Here is a 22751-nt window from a genome sequence, read left to right as displayed (position 1 = left end):
GGACAGTAGCATAAAAGTTGCAGAATCGGATAAAGAACTTGCAAAATTTAAGGTTGAAGGCTTTTGTGTTGGGGGTTGAGCTCTACAAAATTGTTTTTGGTGAATGATGTGCTAGAAAATTATGTATAACTAGCTGTTTAAGTTTGTTGGTTGACCAATGGCCTTGTTAGAGAAAGAAGGTTCAGAGTCCAGCTTCCAACATATGGGAAGCAATTTTCAAACTATGCGCGATGTTTTGTTGACGTTTGTGTTTTCTTTGTAGGGGCAACGTATCTATGTCACATATGGATACGGTTAAGTGGATTGATGGAATGGGGTCACAAGTCTAGATGGTTTCGAACTCCAAGGCAAGAGGACTAGTTAACTAATGTATGTATAATTGTTAACTTTAAACAATATAAGTGAAAGGATAAGGTCCAACTTCCCAAGGGCCTTTTGGTCCGGATTTGAATTTTGGGCGGCAGGCCACGCTGCCGCGCCCGAGGAGGCTCTGTGCCACGCTGGCCACCAAAGTAAAAGCGCGATGAGCTGGCTGCTCAGGTTAATCCTTTTTGAACACGTAGGCAATCGGGCAGCGGGCAGCGGGCAGCGGGCGGCGATGGCGTTAGCCCTATCCTGGCTTCTTCCTCCCGTATCAACTTTTTTTGTAGTTTGCTTTGCTGTCAAGAGAGGCCGAGGCGCCTTCCTGCTGCCTGCATTTTCTTCTTTTAAGGGCATCCTTGGACATCTTTATGATTTGTGGCCCAGCTAGAGCCTTCCACGTGGCTTTTCCTGCAAATGGGCCCCCTGCTTTATCCAAATCAGCAACTGCAAGGGCTGGCCGTACTTTTCCTGTACATTCACTTTGTCGACTCCCGACTCCCGACTCCCGAGTCTCGTCACCATCTTCGTCGCCATGACTTTGCCAGGTCAGCAAGGGGTCTGAGCCTGACTGCTTGGATGAGCTGGCCATTCGGGTGACAGCGTACATGCTGCCTCCAATCAACGTATCGGTGAGCCCCACATCAGTACAGGGCTGTGCTCCAACGTGGCGCGATTTGGTGAATTAAGCATCAGGATCCAAGCCGACGGCCTAGTCAGCATTAGCAGGCCCCCCTCCTCCCCCCAAAAGCACGTGTTCACCGTTGGGCATTGGAGAGCGTGCCAGATGGTCGAGTAGGTCGGCGGAGGGGGTGGTAAAGGAGCGCCACGTCGGACGGAGGGTATTTCACGAGAAACGCAGCGGGCGCCCGTTTTTTGGATGCGTGTAGAGCGGCGGGTGGCCACGGCCCACAACTGCCACGGCGGAAGCGTTAAGCGACCCTCTTTTGCCCTTTATCTTTTTGTTTTGTGGGTTTGGTTGGTCTGGCCGGCGGGTAGGGGGGCCTTTTCCTGTCCGGCCAGCAATATCCATTTCCGCATATAAGCACCGGGCCTACGTCCTTTCACTGCACAATCTCTCTGTATCTCCCTCACTCTCTCATTCACTCTCTCGCGCTAGCCTTATCATCCATCCTTGCGTACAATCCTCCCTCTTCTTTGTCCTTGCGCCATATCCTGCAGTACGCAGCCTCGCAATATCATGCCACCTGCAAACGTGCTCACCATCAACCCCCTCTCTCATCAGCTCGCCTTGCTCGTGGACCCTTTCGCCAAGAAAGTGGACCCGCTAGGCCGCTCCCTCAGCAATGGCAGCCACAACCACGTAGACAAGAAGGATGCCAAAAGCACAGACAGCAGCGAGCCTGCCGCAAATGGCAACTCACGTATTGAGACCGACAAAGATGAGACTGATAAAGGTGAGAGTAATCCTGATCCTAGCTGCAGTACTACTGCTGCAGCTGCTGTTGCTGAAGATAGGAGGCATGAGCATAGTTGCAGTGCCCCCGAGCCGCTAGAAGGTACCTCGTCTCAGTCGGAAGACGATGAATTTCCTACCTTTGAGCCCAATCTGGTGTTTGCGGAGGGCTGGGAATGCCTGCGGAAGTCGAGAGTCCTCTTTAGAGGGAAGCCAGTTGGCACCATAGCGGCCATGGATCCGACGGAGGAGGCTTTGAACTACAATCAGGTAATAGAGGCAAAAACGCACACAAGAAATTTTTAACTAATTCCTACTATAATTCTCACACTGTGGATTACCACATCATGAGCTTCTGCCGAGGGAGGGACTCCATAGATAGCTATGTTCGATATTGGAGTAGGGGCCTGCTGGTCCCGCTGATGCCAACAAGCCTGTGCCACTAGCCGCAGCTAGCTAGGTATGTGATACTTCCTGAGGGGAAGCTTATGATGTTGAACATTAACGAGTAAAGCAAGGGAAACCTTGGGTTGGTAATGTGGTACTTCCTGAGGGGAAGTTCATGATGTTGAACATCAAGCAAGAGAAACCTTGGGTTGGTAATGACATGGCCCTATGTGCACCTAGCTAGGTATTGGGTGGTCCCTCTCAGACATAAGCTCATGATGTTGAATAGTATAGCAAATTACCTGCCCTCTAGCTAGGTATGTGATGCTTCCTGTCGGTAAGTTCATGATGTTGAACAATATAGGGAAAAACAATAGCAAAGGGCCCTGGGCTGGCAGCGCTCTGCTCGCAGCTGCACCTACCTAGCTAGATATGGAGAAGAAGCTCATAATAATACTGTTGTTGTGGGCGGGTGCTGGTGCAGGTGTTCGTGCGCGATTTCGTGCCGAGCGCGCTGGCGTTCCTGATGAACAACGAGCCGGAGATCGTGAAGAACTTCCTGCTGAAGGCGCTGCGGCTGCAGTCGAACTGGGAGAAGAGGATCGACAACTTCACGCTGGGGAAGGGGGCTATGCCGGCGAGCTTCAAGGTGCTACAGCAGACGGGCCAGCCGGGGCGGCCGGACACCATCATGGCGGACTTCGGAGAGAGCGCCATCGGGCGCGTGGCACCCGTCGACTCGGGCTTCTGGTGGATCATCCTCCTCCGCGCCTACACCAAATCCACCGGCGACCACTCCCTCGCCGACATGCCCGACTGCCAGATGGGCATGCAGCTCATCCTCAACCTCTGCCTCTCCGAAGGCTTCGACACCTTCCCAACCCTGCTCTGCGCTGACGGCTGCTGCATGATCGACCGTAGAATGGTATACCACAACCCCCCACCCCTCGCTCACATCGAATTTACGTTATAAGCAGTTATAGTTCGATTCCTTTAATTGGAATATGTTGGGTTATAAAGAACTGTAGTCAACTTGTTAACCACGTTTACCCAAACAATGTAGACCTTGATAGGGTGACGATGTAGTTAGATTTGAGATTACATATTGGAAACCAGGTTCACACAATGTATGCATTGGCACAAGGGTTCACATTGTCACTTGGAACGCCCCTTGTCATTCGGATGGTGAGGTAGCTGTGAGGGAACTTTGCTTCACAACCCACAACGAGGTGGCCCCATAACATGTTAAAGACTAGATGACATTAGGCAAGGACGGACGCGTTGCACAACAAACTTTTCTAGATCTATAAATATCAAAGTACGCCTTGGAGGCAAGTAGATTGATATGAGGCTACAATTTGAAATCATGCCCCGTTTCATTGTGATGATGATGGAAAGATATGGTTGGACATGTTGGCACTTGTAGGAGATGCAAGGACAAAATTTGTGAGGGGTGTGTGCACCCCCAATATTGAGGATGAACCTTTTAGACTAGCCCATTACATGTATTGTCATTATTCTAGTTTTCTAGTACTATGACATCATTGGTCTCTATTGATGGTGAGATAGACACGCCATAGATGTTTTTAATTAGCATGATATTGCTAACTCCAAGCTTTGGTAGCATTCTTTACAAATGTGATTTTTTGGCTTACTTCTTTCCAAACACCTCACATGACATTTCATTATTTTTAAGCCAAGGGAGTATTATGCTAGCGAGTGGATTAGAGTGCAACCTCCTAGTGAGTTTGTCAACTTGTGGGGTGTAGAGCGCAATCAATCGATGCTTAACACCCCTCTCATCACAAAATTTTGCTCAAATGCCTAAGAGACATATAAAACATGGCATAAATGCCTCTTGAGTGGGTTAGCAAGTTAAATATCAAAGGAAATCGTCCCAAGTGACCTACTGATAGCTCATTGACGTGCAATTGATCAAGGTAGGATATTATTCCCATGGACGATAGAGCTATTAAAAACGAATTATCAAGTTGAATATTTGCAGGTTTTTCTACAGCAGACATAATGAAATGGACCAATGTAGTAATCCTAATATTTTACATAGTGTTTTCCGGATCAAGTCATTGCGAGTTCGCTAAGCATAGCTAAGGTTACTTTTAACTCTGGCTGGCCGCTAAACACTAGGGGATCTATGGCTACCCGATCGAGATCCAGGCGCTGTTCTACATGGCACTACGGTGCGCAAGGGGGATGCTGCGGGGGCCGGATCAGGAGGAGCTGAAGGAGAGGATCGAGAGGAGACTGCAGGCCCTGAGCTACCACATAAGGTCCTACTTCTGGCTGGACTTCGAGCAGCTGAACAACGTGTACAGGTGTGGACATGTGTGTGTTTTCCTGTATATGCCTGTGGTTTCCGAGGATAGCAGAGTGTGGGGAATAACGGGAACGGGGGGTGGGATGGGTGGCAGGTATAAGACGGAGGAATATTCGCACACGGCGGTGAACAAGTTCAACGTGATCCCGGAGTCGATCCCGGAGTGGGTGTTCGACTTCATGCCGACGCGCGGGGGTTACTTCGTGGGGAACGTGAGCCCCGCGCGCATGGACTTCCGCTGGTTCTGCCTCGGCAACTGCGTGGCCATCCTCTCCTCGCTCGCCACGCCTGAGCAGGAGGCCGCCATCATGGACCTCCTGGAGGCCAAGTGGGCCGACCTCGTCGGCGAGATGCCGCTTAAGATCTCCTTCCCGGCTCTCGAAGGCCACGAGTGGCGCATCGTCACCGGCTGCGACCCCAAGAACACCCGCTGGAGCTACCACAACGGCGGCTCTTGGCCAGGTACCTCCCCACCAAGTCTTGTGATAGTCACATTAATCCATTTTATTAACCACACTAATTATTGTAATAGTCACAGTAATCCTCTCTAGTTACTAATAATTCTCGTAGCTATAACTATGGCCTTTGTGTCACATCTCTTAGACATTTTTGTAGGTTGTTTCTCGATCAAGTTAGCTCATATGAAAACCTTCGACCTTAACAGTTTGAGCTCTGGTCATCTCGTAAGTAAGGATAGGTTTTTGGGCATAGCTTCCTAAGGAGAAATCTCTCCAACCACATGTTTAGCTTTTGCAAAACAAGTTCCCACATACCTATCCTCTTTTACCATGGGAAGCACGGAGATCGCATGTGTGAGGGCATGCGTGCGATCTCCATGGGGAGAATGTGAGGGCACCCTCAAATGTGAGGCACCCTCACATTCTCCCCATTCTTGTCCCAAAAGGCTAGGTATGCCAATGGGTTCCTTGCACTAGTGGGTGCATTTGCCCATAAATGGATCTTGTAGGTTCAAGGTGGTTGATATGCTATGGTTGCTTCACATTCTCAATTTGGGGTCATATCATCTAGATTGGAAAATTCCCAAGAGGATGGTTCTTCCTAATTGGGATGTTGTCGAAGCCAATGCAGTTGTGGCGTAGTGGTTTGAGTTATAAGAATGTGTGTTCAAATATTGTACACCACATCTCCAAAGGTATAATAAAATATATTTTTGCTTCTAATTGGGATGACATCATGAGGGGTTGGGAGTTTAGTGCACAACATATAAAGTTTGCTTGCTTTATTATTCCTACCTAAATCATTGTGGTACTTCACTTCCACAAGGACATGAGATAGCTATATGAGATAGTTAAAGCTTTGGCTGAAATGTATCTATGCAAGATCTATACAAGATCTTGTGCACTTGTTGATTAAGGTAAGTATGATGTGTGTGTGCGCGCAGTGCTGATATGGCTGTTCGCGGGGGCGTGCATAAAGGCGGGGAGGCCGCAGATGGCGAGGAGGGCGATTGAGCTGCTGGAGGCGAGGCTGGCAAAGGACCACTGGCCCGAGTACTACGACGGGACGCTGGGCAGGTACGTGGGCAAGCAGGCTCGAAAGTTGCAGACGTGGACGGTGGCTGGCTACCTGGTGGCCAACATGATGCTGGAGGACCCCTCCCACCTCGGCATGATCTCCCTCGAGGACGACAAGAACCACCTCAAACCCCCCCTTCCCCGATCCTCCTCTTGGACCGTCTAAACACACACACACACACATCATCATTGTCATTACCCCCTAATTATCCTCAAAACACACACACATCGTCATCATTACCCCCTCCGTATCCCTCATAAATATAAACCTCCCCTTCATTACCACACTTCACTCATCACTCTCAATCACCACCTTCATTAAGGCACTCCATATATCATGCCTAACCCCCTTCCCTTGCCCCATCCCTCAATCATTACTCCACACACAATCATCCCATCCCTCAATCATCACTCCACTATCACTCCACATACACTCCCCACCTTCACCTGAGGACTCCTCATTCACCACTTTTGTTAGGGCACTATCTACAGAACCTCCTTTGCCTCCCTCGATCATCACTTTTTTTAATGCACTCCACAGAATACTTTGTTGCACTTCTCAATCATCACTTCATTGACAATTGATATACACTCCCTTTCTTTGACTCTCTCCTTAACCATCACTTCCATTGACATCCCCCATATAAATTACTCTTTTGTCTTTTTGCCTCGAGAGTTTGTTTAGCTTCTCCTCCCTATGTTGTATCTCCTCACGTGTACTTTTAATCTTGTTAACCCACCCTCACTTGGTTTGTACCATGGAACTCTTGTGTATTGCACTCTATATGCGAAACACAATCGGGAAGAAGACTCCATATACAATCATTATACAATTGACATGTATATCAAGAGTCCCCCTATATACCCAATCAACAATTCCCTTTTCATCATGTGTGTAATGTTTTTTCAACAAACTTTTCAAAACAAGATCTACCCATATATCATATGTGGATTTCCATCCTTCGAAGTTTGTCATTCTTCAAATCATGCTTTCCATTTAAAATCTTTATTCATGTGCTATTGCCGTTCTATGATTCCAAATCTTACATAGAATCTTTGAAGAAAGATCTAAAAATAGTAAGATTTTCCATGTACCCTCAACTTGAATGGTTCATATTTGAATCATTCTCCCTCTAATTTTTTCTTACTAGTACACAAATATGTTAAGTACAACAAAAGTTTGAATTAGTGAAAAATGAGCAACAAATTTCTCCTAAGATTACTCAAAATTAACTCTACTTCCTAGCTATAAATGTATTATAGATTATTCCATTCCATCGAGTTTAGTTTATTTAATGCTTATAAGTAAATATTTTATGAAAACCTATATTTTATGGAAAATAACTAGAATATTTTTTCTCAATGAAAATTAAAAATTGGACAATATTTTTTACTTTCATTAGTGTCTATCCAAAATCAAGTGGGAAATTAATTCTAAGTTAATATCATTTATGAGATATGTGTCATCCCAACACACAAACTAGCATAGGCCATTAGGGGAGTAAGAGACAAAGATGTGATGGTGAGAATGAGGGTGATGATGTGATAATTGAATCCATCCAAAATGATTAGTTGCATACTATTAAATCCATCCAAAATGATTAGTTTGGATCTCCTTTGTCAACCTTCTAGAATGGCTTAACATTGAGGTGGAGAGATTGGTTGAAATGCTCAAAAAGATCATTCTATATGTTCTCTTTGTTATTACACACCCTCCAAGCAAACCTCAAACCAAAAAGCAAATGGAGTATCCTTTGGGATTGTAGAAATGAGCCCTCCCAAAGTACTTGAGGTTGTTGGTCCACATAGGTTTGAGGTGGTTTACGCTTCTCTACATCCCTTGATGCATGTTACTATTGTAAGGTGAGTGGTCACTTTGCACGACTATGCCCCAAGAAGTCCCAAGAACAAAAGATGTAGGTGGATGAATACAAGCATGAGGGCACTACTACATTTGAAGATACTACATATGCAAAGGAGGGCCCAAGCTATGATCTTTGGTTAAAGGCAAGTAAAAGGCATCTACTATTGCAAATAAACAATCGGCTAGGGAAACTTCCCATGTTGTTTCCCAAGACCAAAGGACTTGTGCTAGATACACAAGCTAATAGTTCTTGCACTTCTATCCTTGGATCAAGATTCCATGTATTGTAGACTTGGCATAATAAGCACCTAGGAGATACATGACATGCTAGCATAGACTTAACATAATGTATGCTAACCAAAGTGCATGGTGGATTTGTGGCAGGTTCAAGGTTTGTGCAATGTCCTAGGTGATGGCCTCGGATCATATGCTCCTCATGTGTGCACTAAGAATGGTGACTTCGAAGAATCATGTACTCCCTTCCTCCTTTTTTGCTTCAACATGTTCATTTTTAAGAACATTTATTTTGTTGGCTAGCTAAAGGCATGGAGGAAGGCCAAGAAGTCAAACCTGACTACCAACAATGAAAGCTTTATTTGACTGCAATTGCCAAATTGGCTAAAGCCCATGGTCACAAATAATAGCGTCAAGTTGTTGGTCACTCGCCCCAAGACTTCATCCTTCATCAACTGCTACTAATCTTTGGTATTGAGACTTTCTTATCTTCATCAACAGCTACTAATCTTTGATATTGAGACTTTCTTACAGAAGCATGACAAGGTGCATATGGAAATAGTTCAAGTCTTGATTTAAGGTGATGGGGGGAGATAATGGGTGATGTCCCTAACAAATTTATCTGAATTTGATAAAGGTGAAGTGCAAGAAGGAATTGCATTAGGATAGTTTTGAGGTCTCGAAAATGCCTTTTAGGAGATAGAGCGAGAGTACTCTAAACCAATAGGAACAAAGCCTCTGTATAATGGAACTTCTATTTTTAAAAAGACAAAAAATCACTTTACAAATAGATATATACATAATAATATTACAAATTTTTATTATCAATATCTATTTTTAGCCTCTTTTATTTGTGATTATGATATTCTTTGCATTAATGGTATACAATCTTGACTACTTTTATTTAATGATATGTCTAGATTAATGATAACGATCGGTCTAATCTAAATTCAAATTAGTAAAAAGCTTGGCACTCTTTTTTTTTCTCCTTTCTTTTATCCCTCCCGTGTTTTTCCCTCCTTTGTGGTAGCCTTGTCCTCTCTATCTCTATCTCTCTCTCTGACATGGATATAGAAATTCAACCTTTAACAAGGCATCCAAGCTCCCAAATCACATCCATAATAGTGTTTAACTTATTCCAAATAGATGGAATATGGATTCCTACTATCATTAGCAAAGGCAATTGGATCACCATATAGTAGACAAAACATGGGAAAAGATAAAGATATGAGAGCTCATTCATCTTTGCTTAGAAGGGTAGAATCTGATATTTCAAGCTTGGAATAAATAAGAATAGCATAAAAGAGATACTGGTGCAACATGTGTTTATGCATAGAGCTATATTTGGAACCGGAAACTTTAAATCTTCCGATGCATAAACCAAATTGTAAGAATTTGATTCTTGAAGTCTTTCTTTTCTTGAACTTGGTTTAAGATTTTCCGTTATAATATTTGTTTGTCTTGTAGATGTCTACCCTTCTAATCTTGAGGAATGGCAACCGATCGAGTCTATTGTTGATGTTATTGATGTTATACATGGTTCGATTGGAGAAGAAATGCACAAAGGTAGAAAGAAGATAGAGCTTGCAGAGAATTAAATATTCTTTTATGACCATTCTTATATTGTCCCCATGTAACATAGCCAATATAGGGATCAATAACTCCCCTTCCTTTGCCACATTTTTCAAGCTTTGAGTAGTCTTTGCTAAGTCCAATTACTAGTGAGAGCTATAGATGTAAAATATTTTTTAAGATATAGAGAGCATTAAAACCTATTATCTCAAGTAGGCTAAGCAAACTTACATTGTTTATGTCTATTAATATATTTGTTGATTTCTTTTGTAATGCTAAGATAAGAATATCAAAGGCCATGCTTTCAGTGAAGAGACTAATATATGATCGTGTCATACAATTCATTGATGAAGGTTGAGACATTAGGATAGAAGGAAAAATCATATGTAAAATAGATCAAGACTCTATCATTAGGGTAAAAAATGCTTCAAAAAATACACTTTTGTTAATCATGAGATTAAGGAAAGGGCCAAAGAGAGTTTGCCACGTGTGCAAGAATATGGTATTCTTGTCTTCTCCTTTTTGGAGATAGTAGAGTCCACTTCGTGATTATCTCCTTTCTTTTAGCCAAAATTTCCAAACTTTGACATGTTTTGGTAGTCCCAAAGTCCTTATTTACTTTTAAAATTTGACAAAATCTGTTATAATAAAGATGTTGTGAAGTTAATAATGACTTTTTTGAAAGTCCAGAGCTTTTGCCGCCCCCTATATATTTTCATTAGTCTTTTCAGTATTTCTTATTTGTTCATTCGTCTTTCTTGGTGAGCTTCTTTCTTTGCTCATTTGCCTTTCTCAATGAGCGCTTTTCTCTGCGAATTCAATCTAAGTATGGTATCCAAAATTCGCCTGTCTCTTTTAATTAACTTCTGTACTGCTTATAGCCAAGGACTAGACGAAAATTGGGAACCCAAAACCTTTTGCATAAACAATTGGGTGACCATGTTGCCCTCTTGCAAAGGCTCTCACAAGGTCAAAATAAGAAAAAGAGAGGATATAAAACATCACTGGAAAGGGCGTATCATTGCTTTCAAAATTACGCATGAAGGGTGATTAGTCAAAGTGCAGCATGTTTATATGGCCAAGGATATGCACTCGTCTCCTAACGAACTTGTTTGCCAATAGACACATTGTAAGTCTTAAGTTGATAACATATATGATATTTTTTTCATTTAAGAAAGTATTAAAATCAAGATCTTGGTTGGAGATATATTTCCATCAACAAGTACAAAATGGCAATCTATGGAGAGTTTGAGTGGAACTTTCAATGCGATTCATAAGGTATTTGCAGGCATTATATATGTTGATGAGACCGTTGGTTCTTTTAGTGAGAGAAGAATTTTTATATATTATATACAATATGTGGTTCCGTCTAAAGAGGATACATATAGACATATCGAGGATTTGACATTGCCAAGTCTCTCATCTCTAATTTGGGAGGTTCCTGATAAGGCAACCATGAATATTTTTAAATTCAAAATATGTCAAGATATTCAAAAGTTCATGACAGCTGGAAGGATCTCAAGAAAATACTCATGTGATGATTTATCCCCTTACATATCTTTGTGGGCTACTTCAAAATAGCAAACTTACAGAGAACAAAAGTATCTTGGCTAAGTAGAAATTTTGTAGAAGCAGAACTAGATAACATTATAGAAAAGCTTTGGAAATCTAGAGAGGTTGACCATAAGGGTGACACCATGAGGTGTATTGTATGTTCCCAATCCTTGTTATTGTGTTATAATATAGCACGACAAACTCTTGCTTTGGATTTTGATTATAGGCGATACAAACTTAAACTAGATATCTGGATTCCCTTAGATTCTGATATAGATTGCATGCCCTTCAATCTTAAGGTGCAAGTTATAGAAAAGGAGGTAAATATCACTTTCAATTGGAATCTTAAAGATGTAAGGGATACCTTGGAGATGCTAGACTGTACATCCCCAGAATATAAGTTCAAAGTAAATGGTAAAATAGTTGGGAAAAGAGCTGAATGCTCTTTCTCTTGTATGAGTTGCTTGCCTTCCACAATTGTAAGCTTCGAGCCATAAATATGAAAACATTGATGATATTTACATTTGACAAAAAGCTTTTCATTGAATGAAGAGTTACAAAATTGAAGTGTAGATGTATAAGGATCTTGCTTCATTTGCATCTATTTGTCTTCTTTTAGTTTTGTAACTTTTTCATCACTTCCTGAAAAGATATCTAATCTCCTAGCAATGGCTTTTTTCTTTACTTGGTTGAAGAATTTGACTTGGACAAGGGGTCTCTTCTCTTCAAAGAGCCAATTAGGAGATGGATGAGAAAGTCCAATAAGGAAGTCTTCAGCAGCCTCCTAAAGGCAAAGAATGGTTGCAAGCTGCCTTTTTTTTTTGCATGCCAACTTCAATGGTGGACACCCTTGATAATTTATAAGAAATATCTTTGGCATCTCTAATAAATGTTGTCTTTGGAATCACATGTTGTGTAGCTCTTTATGCCTTTCTTATCTCACGAAAACATTTTTGAACATAATAAAATCTAGACTTTCTCTTCCTCTTGGACTTGGAAGGGTCTTCTTCTCCATGGGCATAAGAGGGTCCAGGTTGCTCTGTCTGTTGAATAGGGGCTCTAAGGGAGGTTGGAAACTTGGTAGTTATAGCGGAGGATTGTACATGATGAAGCTTACTATGGGTAGGAGAAGACATTGTCTTTGCACTAGATTGCTTGGATTCCATGACAGGAGACCGAGGGCAACCAAGGGTAGATGGGATCTCAAGAGGGAAAGATTGAGGAGTTGATGGCCTTGTCTCTTCCTTACTCTCTTTGCTGTCTATATACACCTTCCTTGTAGTCTGCTTAGTCCTAGCCATGACTTGTTGGAAAATGAGACAAGTTAGAACATTTTAAAACTATAAGTAAGAAACCTTAAACCCCAAACAAAAACAACAAATACAAAGTGAAAGAAGTGAAGCGCGGGTTCAAAATCAAGCTACTCACGTCGTATTTGCAAATGACTGATACGGCGTGATAGGAGTGAAGCGTGGGTTCGAAATCAAGCTACTCGTGCCGTATTTGTGGATGACATATGGATGACCAATACGACGCGATAAGAGAAAAGTGCGGGTTGGAAATGAAGCTCCTTGCATCGTATTTGCGGATGACATATGGATGACCGATACGGCGCAATAGGAGTAAAGTACGGGTTGGAAATGAAGTACTCGTGCCATATTTACGGATGACCAATACGGCACGATAGGAGAAAAGCGTGGGTTAGAAATGAAGCTCCTCACGCTATATTTGCGGATGACATACGCATGACCGATACTGTGCGATAGGAGTAAAGCACGGGTTGGTGGGAAATGAAGTACTCACGACGTATTTGCAGATAACAAACAGATGGCTAATACAGCGCAATAGGAAAAAAGCGCAGGTTGCAAATGAAGCTCCTCGCGCAGTATTTGCGGATGACATATGGATAACCGATACGGCGCGATAGAAGTAAAGTGCTTGTTTGAAATGAAGTACTCATGTTGTATTTGCGGATGACGAACGGATGATTGGTATGGCACGATAGGAGTAAAGTGCGGGTTGGAAATGAAGATACTCGTGCTGCATTTGCGGATGACATACGGATGACCGATACGACAATATAGGAGTAAAGCATAGGTTGGAAATGAAGCTACTCACGCCATATTTATGGATGACCGATACGATGTGAAAGGAGTGAAGCGGTTATTCCAACTTACTCGCGTCGTATTTGCGTATAACTAATATGGCATGAATACAGTGAAGCGCAGGTTTAAAAATCACCTACTCGTGCCGTATTTGTGGATGACTGATACAGGGCGATGCGACAATCATTGATCTTGACGTTGCTATGTATTCACGCTCATGGATTCGAAAAGTGAGCCACGTAAGCTGGCATCAAATTCTTTTACATGAGGGATAGGCGACACGTGGCATTGTTTTATTGGCTGGGATTTGCGCGGGCCAGCCAATGGCTTTCCATGTGGCAAATATTTGTTGGTCTATATAAATAAGTAATTAAATATTTATGATTTTTAAAAAAATTTTATCAAGTCTAGCTAGAGTTGAGGTCCACTTTTAGTGTTTCATATGTCAATTTGTGCCATTTTGTGTACCCCTTAATACGGAGCGAGGAGGTATTGTTCTTGAGGTCACTTGCCCACTTTCGTGCCATATCGTAGATCCGCAAATACAAAGCGAGGAGGCATTGTTCGTGAGGTTGGGTGTAAACTTTCACACCGTATCGTGCTTTCACTCATGTTTGAACCTAAGGATGTTCCAAGCTCCCAATTGCATGTAACCCCTAATAAGAAAAGAAGAATATTGTCATCAGGGTCAACAAGGGCTTTTGGTTGTGCTACCTTCTCCCCTGAAATTCCCACAACTTCCTTCCCTTGTTCAGCAGCAAGTGTGGGAATGCCTAGGAAGTCTCCAGTCAAAGGCAAGTCACCATTGAGGGTTTCTGGATTGTCTCAAACCACAGAGGTTTCTTCATCAGAAAGGCTCGTAGTCTTTCTTCTTCAGATTGGCATGGAGTTATCTTATTACGGAACTGCAAAGGATATTTTCAACCCTAATTGGGATATTGACCATGTATTGAACTCATGCAAGAAGTTTTTCCTGGAGGAGTTTACTGAGTTTGAAAGTCTTGCATTTTCGGTAGTTGAAAAGGATGCAAAGGAATATGTTCACATACCTATTGGAAGCTCACCTTCAGAGAAAGCTTTGTTTTCAATAAAGTGTACATCTCATTCTCTTAATCGGTTTTGTACCTCAGATTTATTTTGTTCTACTCATTCTAGGAACTGCAAGTTAATGTCCAAAATAACTGCATTCATTGCATATAATCTTGTTAAATATCCTGTTAAATTTGATGAACAACAATTAGAGGGTCCAAAATGTTCCAACTTCTGCCTCTTTTGGACAAGGTAGCAAATGACAAGGATGTAGAGGAATGTTTGGACCCTGAGCAAGAAGTATATATTGTTGGCAAACTAAATATTTTCCAATTCAAATCTGAGACCATTATTGAAAAAAACCATGCAAATGCAGATCTTGTATGTGATTCTTTTTAACACAAGATACTATGACTCTTTTGGTGATGACTATGGCAATTAGGATCTTTGGTTATGGTCCTGGTTTCTCTACTTCTAGAGCAGGATACTTTCTGGCCCTCTCATCTTATGCTTCGACAGCAAACCGAACTGATATAAAATCAATAGCTGGCTACAAGAGAAGGAAATTTTTGCATTATGGAGGAAATATCCCGAAGGGGGAGGATGATGTAAAGGCTTCTAAGAGCTAACTTTGTACTTTTCTATCTTGAAAAATACTATGAATTCTTAAGTTGAAGTATTCATTCTTTGAAGCTGTTTTCGAAAAAACCAATTGAATAGCTCCTCAAGAGCATTTCTTTTTGTAACTCCTCCTCCATGTCTTGTGCTTCAAAAAAACCTTGTACGTGCTTGATAGTGAGATTTTTCCATGCCTTGGCCGCTATAAGTTGCCAGGGGGCCTTGCTCCTCCACAAAGTGAGGCTCATGGATATAAAGGATATACTACAAATTCATAAGAGTAACGATCATTTTATGCCATTGAAATTTTTATCGAAGAAAGCTTGGATTAAATATTCTCTTACCAAATAAAATGTGATCCCCATGCCTCCTTTATTGCTTAAACAAGATTTGTAATCAAACATTTGAACTCTTTTGGATACATGTAGGTTTTCATTTGTTGCTTGAGGAGCTTTAGGAAGACATTGAGGTGTCTCCAAACCACCACCCTTAGAAAAGCAAGTCGTGGTGTGGTTGCAATGTTTGTTGTTATCCCACACATCTCTCTCCAATGCTGCCAAAGTAATGCTCACCAATTTTCCTATATGGTTACCTAAAAAACATCTAGCTTTTGAGCCTCCCATTGAGACATCAGCCAACACATCTCTTGTTTTCCCTGAAAGTGTTGGATCTTTTCTTAAGTGAACTTGATCTCTATGAAAATCCATTTTGGAGAGTAATGCCTGACATTTCTTAATACACTCATCCGATAAAGACAAAGGCTTAATTGAGTATGCATTGTCGAGATGCAACCTAAGAAGTTTATCAATAATTCTAATCTTTGCATACAAAGTACATATATGAACATTTGCAAGAGGAATTGAAAGGATTGGATCCCATATATCTTCCTGGTTTTTTTTAAACTTATATCTATAGAGTCTCTAGTTAGGGCTCTTCTTACAAGGTGCAAGTTGCTCCAATCTTTAGACCCAACACTTTTCATACAATAAATACAAGGATATTTTCCATTTGCCCATTACATATTTCAAGCATACATTTGATAGTTTTCAAGTCAGCGCTCGAACCATCAAAATAAATATAGACGGACAAGACCGATGTCTCTGACCAAGAAACCCCAATAATCCCCGTAAAGCGCATGGCATATACCTATGGTGCAGTGAAGTGTGTGGGTGAAAACTACACAAATTTATTTTTATTAGATGATCCATTAATCACATTTCATTATTGGCATGGACAGAACGCTTGATTGAACTCGAACACTTATCGAAAACCTGACTTCTAGCCACCCATGGGCTAATATGCGAGAAGGCAAGATGCAAACATTGGTTTGACAAGCATGTCAAGCAGCACAACTTCGAGAGGGTGACTTAGTACTACTGTACTTAGTCAAAGGACATAAGCAAAAACTGAAGTTTCGAGGGCTAGGACCTTTTAAGGTCCGAACCATTAGCCAAACTGGCAACATAGAACTCGAAACCATAGAGAGAGAGGGCATAGGCTTCTTCAATGGCAGCTGCATAAAGAAGTATTTTTCTCCCACACACCCATTGCACGAGCCCCCAATGCCAGCCAATTAGGGGATTTTCACAAGAGGGATAGATTGACAAAATCACGCGCGTCATGATCCTTGTAAATAGGTTGAAAACTGCATATTGAACTGAAAGAAGGAGTGATCTGGGAGATCCGTGATCAGGTGTCCTAGGGTTTTACCTCCCTTTTAGAGCCAAGGGAGCCATCAGATTTGGGTTCCGAGCAGTAGAGAAAGAGCTGTAATTTCTATTCACGTTTTGTTCTACGAAGAAGCTCCAGGAGATCTAATGCCTATAGATTGCTTCTGAGTAGTGCAAAGATTCCAGGTTCGTTCAATACATATTGATTCAATTCATTGTGATTTGTCTTTGTAGTGTTTACCACTTGGGTACTCTCTATCTTCTCTTCCATCTCCTATCTCTACTTCCTTCTACTTCTGATCCCCGGTGGATTCGACCTTTTGACAAAAACCCCTCCGACAACGCGATACTTTGTGTGTAGCTGACACATTTCATTACCTATCTTATGTTGCGGCTTTTAGGGTGATTGCAAACTTGGAAGATGTCTTATCAATTTCAAGGCTTTGATTGGTTGAGACAAGGAGCTTATCTCATAATAGTTGTATGATTGGAGATGTGATTATCAGGAGTTTCATGATTATTAACGACAGGAGGAGTCTCCTCAAACCCATCCTTCTTCTACCCATCTATCACAATGGGCCCCATCTGAAGTGAAGGTCCCATTTGAAGTGAAGATGCCCTTCTTGATATCCTCTATTTAGGTGTTGTTCTCCCTTCTATACCCAAAGAAGACAAATTGGATGGTTCCAACTATTCCTTATGGTCTTTCAAGGTGGAGTGTATACTCGAAACCTTTGATCTTTGGGAGCTCATTTCTTCACCTATTTACTATCCCTAGGGGATCTAGCTGATGGGCTTTCATGGTCCATTTGCCTTATGGGATCATCTCAATTCTTGAGCCAGATCTTTTCTCTTTATGAGTCTACAAGACTGTGTTCTTGTGCATGTTTGCAACTTGAAGATTGTGGCAGAAGTATGGAGCAAGCTTGCGTCTTTGTATCAGCATAAGACCTTTTCCCACAAGATCTTCCTTGAGAAGAAGCTACTGATGCTCAATCTTGATAACTCTCCTTCTATGAAGAAGCATATTACAAAAATGAAGGATATGAGAGGTGAGCTTGCCTCTCTCAGATAGAAGATGTCTTCTAAGGATATGGCTATGATTCTTTTAATTGAGCTACCCTCTCCTCGGTTTGGTGTCTTCTACACTAGCCTTATCACCAACCTTATCACCTCGAGGACCCACGAGGTGGGTATGATGTGGCTATGCTTACTTAGCTACCTTCTCCCCAATTTGATGTCTTCTAGATCAGCCTTATCACCTCGAGGACCCATGAGAGACTTTTATGGGAGGATCTTTCACGGCTTGTCTTGGAGCATGATGAGTGACTCAGAGAGGTGGCATCTAGTGATTCTAGATCCATCAAGGCATTTATAGCAAGTACAGGAGGAGGGAAGAAGAATCAGAAGGAAAATAAGGAAGAGGATAATAAAGATTCAAAGGAGAAGAAGCCCAAGTGCCCACACTGTGGGAAGGGCACTCATATCAACGAGAAGTGTTGGTAGAAGTATCCCCATTTGAAGCCAAAGGAGAAGGATTTTGAAGGATCCCAAGGTGAGCTTGTCTACGATTGAGTTTGTCTTTGTGCATATACTTTTCTAGGAGGATATGACTCTTGCTTCTTCTTCCAAGGAGAAGCCTTGACTCGTGGATACTTGCACGTCTTCTCATATGACCTATCGACAGGATTGGCTTTAGGATTTATGATCTAGAGTGGACAACCTCACCTTTGGTGACAACTCTACAGTTCTAGTTCATGGAGTGGGGACCATTCCTATATTACTAGACATACAGTCCTCTTCCACTAGGGTTCTTTATGTTCTGGAGTTGGGCTTCAACCTCTTATTTGTTTATGGTGTTACCCAGCTAGGTACGTGCATGGTCTTCACCAAAGATATAATGACTGTGGTGAATGAGTCTACATGAGAGCAGCTCTTTGGACTGGTACATAGGAAGGTGGGATTTACATGCTCATAACCTTAGCTATCAGTTCTTCCCACAGGCTTGGGCTAATTTGGCATGCTCGTAGTTATGGTCATCTGAACATGGATGAGAAACAATGGGCTTCTAGGAGGAAGATGGTGGAGGGCCTTCTTGATTTCCCTCCTATTCACACCCTTTGCCCTAGTTGCTTGCAACACAAGCAACATTAGCAGCATCCACATCCCTAGGTTGCCACACGATGGGCTTCTTCTCTGCTTGAATTGGTTCTTACCAACCTTTGCATCCCTATGGGCATGACCTCCCTTGGGAAGGCCAAGTATTTGATGTTGAACATTGATGACTTTGGTGGTTATTTGTGCCCCTAATTTTTTAAGTACAAGAGTGATACGTACTCCTATTTCTACGAGTGGAAGGTGTTTGTGGAGACACAAACAACTTCCAAGGTCCACGTCATATGAGCAGATCATAGTGGCGAGTTTATTTCTAATCTCCTTCTTGATTTTTGCAGGAGTCAAGGGATTTAGGTGGAGTACTCCCATCGAAACACACCATTTGAGAATGGTATGGTCAAGTAGGTGAATTAGACCGTGCTAGACATGGCCCTATTGGAGCATAAGGACCTATCACATTGCCTTTGGGGTGAGGCTGTGGCTACCATGATTCACTTCTACAACCACTCTCCAACTTTTTCTTTGGTGGACATGAAGCCCCTATGAGGCTTTCTTTAGGAAGAGGCCTTTTGTGTCCCATTTTCCCATCTTCGGGGGTGAGGCATTTATCCATGTGGATAAGAAGAAGAGATAGATGAAGCTTGACTCGAAGTCATGGAAGCTTCTCTTTGTGGGATATAGTATGACCACAAATGGCTATCGACTATATGACCTGTGGAATGTGATCTTTGATGGGGCTATGGTCTTTGACAATTCGGTGATGGTTCTTGTGCAAGTGATACCTCGTCTTCACTTGACCCTTCCCCACCCTTAGTACCTCTTCTTCCTTCCAAGTTCCCTATTAGCACCCCTCCCTTGTCATTGGCTCCTCCCCCTCCTTCTACTCCATCTTCCCTTGCTTCCCTTCCACCTTTGATGGATGCTCCTTCTTCACTGAGTATTTCCATCCCTTTAGCCTCCTCTCCAAAGTCTTCTCTGAGGGATCCTTCATTGTTAGGAGGGGAGCCTTTTCAAATCTAGAGGATTTCCCTTCACTTTAGAAAGGGTAGTCCCTTTCTTTGACATGTGCATTACAAGTACTGGAGACTTCCTTGTCTCCCTCATAGTAGAATGAACGTCTTAGCACATTCCTTTGTGGTATCGATGGCTTATACAGGATTCTAGTATTTCTCAATTTCCTGCTACCCCTTCAGGTGCAAGAAGATCAGCTCCCTTACAAGCTTAGTGGGATAGTTCACTCTGTGTGAACTATGCTCTTATGCCACAAATGCTTTAGGATAGAGAGCCTACTATAGTTGATGAGGCTCTTGCATAGGATTTTTGGTGGTAGGCTATGTAAGTTGAGCTCGATTCTATCAAGCACAATCAGACTTGCGAGTTGGTTTCATGTCTTTTGAGACTTTTGCACCTATGGCTCAAATGTCTACTATTCGGGCTACCGTGGCTATTACTACCCATAATCATTGGCTTGTTTACCATATGGATGTCAAGTCCACTTTCTTGAATGGCATCATTGAGGAGGAGATTTATGCCTCTTAGCCTCCAGGTTTTCTTGTGCAAGGGAAGAAGGACCGTGTTTATAGGTTGCAGAAGGCCCTTTATGACCTGAAGCAATCTCTAAGACCTTGATACTAGAGGATTGATCAATCCTTCATACAAAATGGCTTCCATAGATCGATACATGAGTCCAACCTTTACTACAAGGTTGAGGATGATAGTTGTTCTTTGATTATTTTGTATGTGGATGATCTTATTATCACTGGGAGCTCTACAAAGTAGTTTATCAGACTCGAGAGATTTTGAGACAGGAGTTTGACATGACGAATCTTGGGATCCTTCACTTCTTCCTTGGATCAAAGATCTATTAGATGGCACATGAAATTTTTATTTCTAGCACATGTACATGTCTAAGCTTCTTTTGGAGTTTGATTTGGCCGAGTGTCGGCCTCTTTCTTGCCCCCCATGCCATGGACCTTGAGTCTAAGCTTATGGCAGTAGGAGATCCCCTTCCTAATGCTACTTGTTACATGTGCCTTGTTGGCTCCTTGATTTGGCCTATTCATACTCGGCTAGACATCTCTTTTGTGGCTTTGCTATCTTCTTTTATGAAGACTCCTACTACCTAGGATCGCTAGAGAGCGGCTTTGTGCATTCTTTGGTATTTATAGGGGACTCGGTCCTAGGAATCATGTATGGAGAGGGGGTTACTCTTTTTAGATGGAGTGAATTTGATGATTGGGAACGTGATGTGGATTCGAGACAATCCAGTACATTGGGCAGGTGATGTGGATTCGACACGATCCACTACATGTTATGCTTTCTCCCTTGGATTAGGAGCTATTTCTTGGAGTCTTAAGAAGTAGCCTAATGTGGCTCTTCTTTCTATAGAGGTTGAGTATCATGTCCTTTGTTCTATTGCCATGGAGGTAGTTTAGCTCTGGCTAAGATTGGCTTTCCCCTTAGACATGACCTACAGAGCTACACGTGGACAACTAAAGTGGCCTTGCTGTGGCAAAGAACCCAATGTTTAATGCTCGCATGAAGCACATTGTGATTTAGTATCATTATGTTCAGGAACAGATCGTGGATTCCAAGTTAGCAATGGCCTACTATCCCACAGAGGACAATGCTACAGATCTCTTCATGAAGCCTTTGCCTCAGACTTCTATGCTTCATCACATGAGGTTATTGGGTCTTCAGACACTCCTAGAATCTGAGAGGGGGTGTTAGCTTGCCTGCTTTAGTCATGTCAATATGTCATCTCTTGGTTGTGAGCTCCTATTAGAGTTCGATAGAGACATGGAAGCTTTGATAGTTTAGTGTGCATTTCTCCCATTTTAGGCACATTTCTTGTGCATTTTCCTAAGCTATCGGGAAGTTTCCACCTTTGGTCAATGTCTGAGTGCTCCACGACTACACATTATTTTGTCATTATTTTCCCCATTGTTTACATCAATCGGACTGCATTAAATGCAATCATTTTTGGGCATTTATTGTAGTCGGTCATATTTAGGGCCTCCTACAATAGTCGGTCAGATTGGGAGGGTGTTGGCTATTTATAGTCACCTCATTGATCACTCCCTCACTTCTTCTGTAGGTTATCTTCAGCACACTCCTCTCCGAGACTCTCCATCATTAGTGCTACTTTCATCATCTCAGCTTGATCTGGTGCCTCATTGATGCTTCGAGCTACATGCATAGACTAATCACTCCTCATCATTGTTTTCAGCATTCCTCTTCAGCCAATGCAATATTTCTTCCTTCATCTTTTGTTTCCTTCTATGTGTGTGTGTGTGTGTGTGTGTGTGTGTGTGTGTGTGTGTGTGTGTGTGTGTGTGTGTGTGTGTGTGTGTGTGTGTGTGTGTGTGTGTGTGTGTGTGTGTGTGTGTGTGTGTGTGTGTGTGTGTGTGTGTGTGTGTGTGTGTGTGTGTGTGTGTGTGCGCGCGCACGCACGCGCACACGCTTGTGTTTCTTCTTTCGTCATGCACTCTCACAATTCAATCATTAGGGTCAATTTTGATACCAAAAGGATCTTTAAGGATTTAGATTAATTCTTAATCACATGATAACTAGGTAAAAATAGGGAAAGAAGGACACATTAATTTGCTCAATTTTCTTTAATTTTAGAATCAAATTACCATGGAATAATGGTGCAATCTCTCTCTTTCTTTTACTTTTGTGTTAAATAACCTCATTCTCAAAGATTTTCGCTAAGACCTTGATAATGATGTCCCATTTTCCAAGAAATCTAATTATGGTCTCTACATGCCCGTTTTTCATATTTTACTTGTATATTATTTTTGGACTAAAACTTTTCTAATCTTTCACTTTTCTAAGTTCTCTCTAGGTTCTACACATTCATTTATTGTTTTGTTTACTATTTCCTTTCCTTCCTCCTCTTGTCTCAATATTCTCCTTCTCTATGTTTGTCCATGGCATTGAAAGATGCTTGAGAT

The 22751-nt window shown here is 42.1% G+C and overlaps 1 protein-coding gene across 1 annotated transcript; it reads left to right on the top strand.

The window, feature by feature from the left end:
• Positions 1 to 1366: 1366 nt before the first annotated feature.
• Positions 1367 to 7100, top strand: LOC148015336 (putative alkaline/neutral invertase F). Its single transcript, XM_087664943.1, has 5 exons — positions 1367 to 2047; positions 2649 to 3089; positions 4310 to 4497; positions 4594 to 4961; positions 5902 to 7100. Exons 1-5 carry the CDS (start codon positions 1562 to 1564, stop codon positions 6198 to 6200), a joined length of 1782 nt encoding a protein of 593 aa, XP_087521069.1. The 5' UTR covers positions 1367 to 1561; the 3' UTR covers positions 6201 to 7100.
• The last annotated feature ends 15651 nt before the right edge of the window (positions 7101 to 22751 follow it).

This window comes from Lygodium microphyllum, chromosome 24, assembly GCF_053477565.2.
Source record: "Lygodium microphyllum isolate KBCC chromosome 24, Lygodium_microphyllum_v1.1.10, whole genome shotgun sequence".
NCBI classification, from domain to species: Eukaryota; Viridiplantae; Streptophyta; class Polypodiopsida; order Schizaeales; family Lygodiaceae; genus Lygodium; species Lygodium microphyllum.
The sequence above is the reverse complement of the archived record's forward strand: the minus strand, read 5'-3'. Positions and strand labels throughout refer to the sequence as shown.

Coding starts and splice junctions, on each gene's coding strand:
- LOC148015336 (XM_087664943.1), top strand. CDS start 1,562: ATGCCACCTGCAAACGTGCTCACCATCAACCCCCTCTCTCATCAGCTC. Junction 3,090..4,309: donor GCATGATCGACCGTAGAATG/GTATACCACAAC, acceptor GCTAAACACTAG/GGGATCTATGGCTACCCGAT. Junction 4,498..4,593: donor CAGCTGAACAACGTGTACAG/GTGTGGACATGT, acceptor GATGGGTGGCAG/GTATAAGACGGAGGAATATT.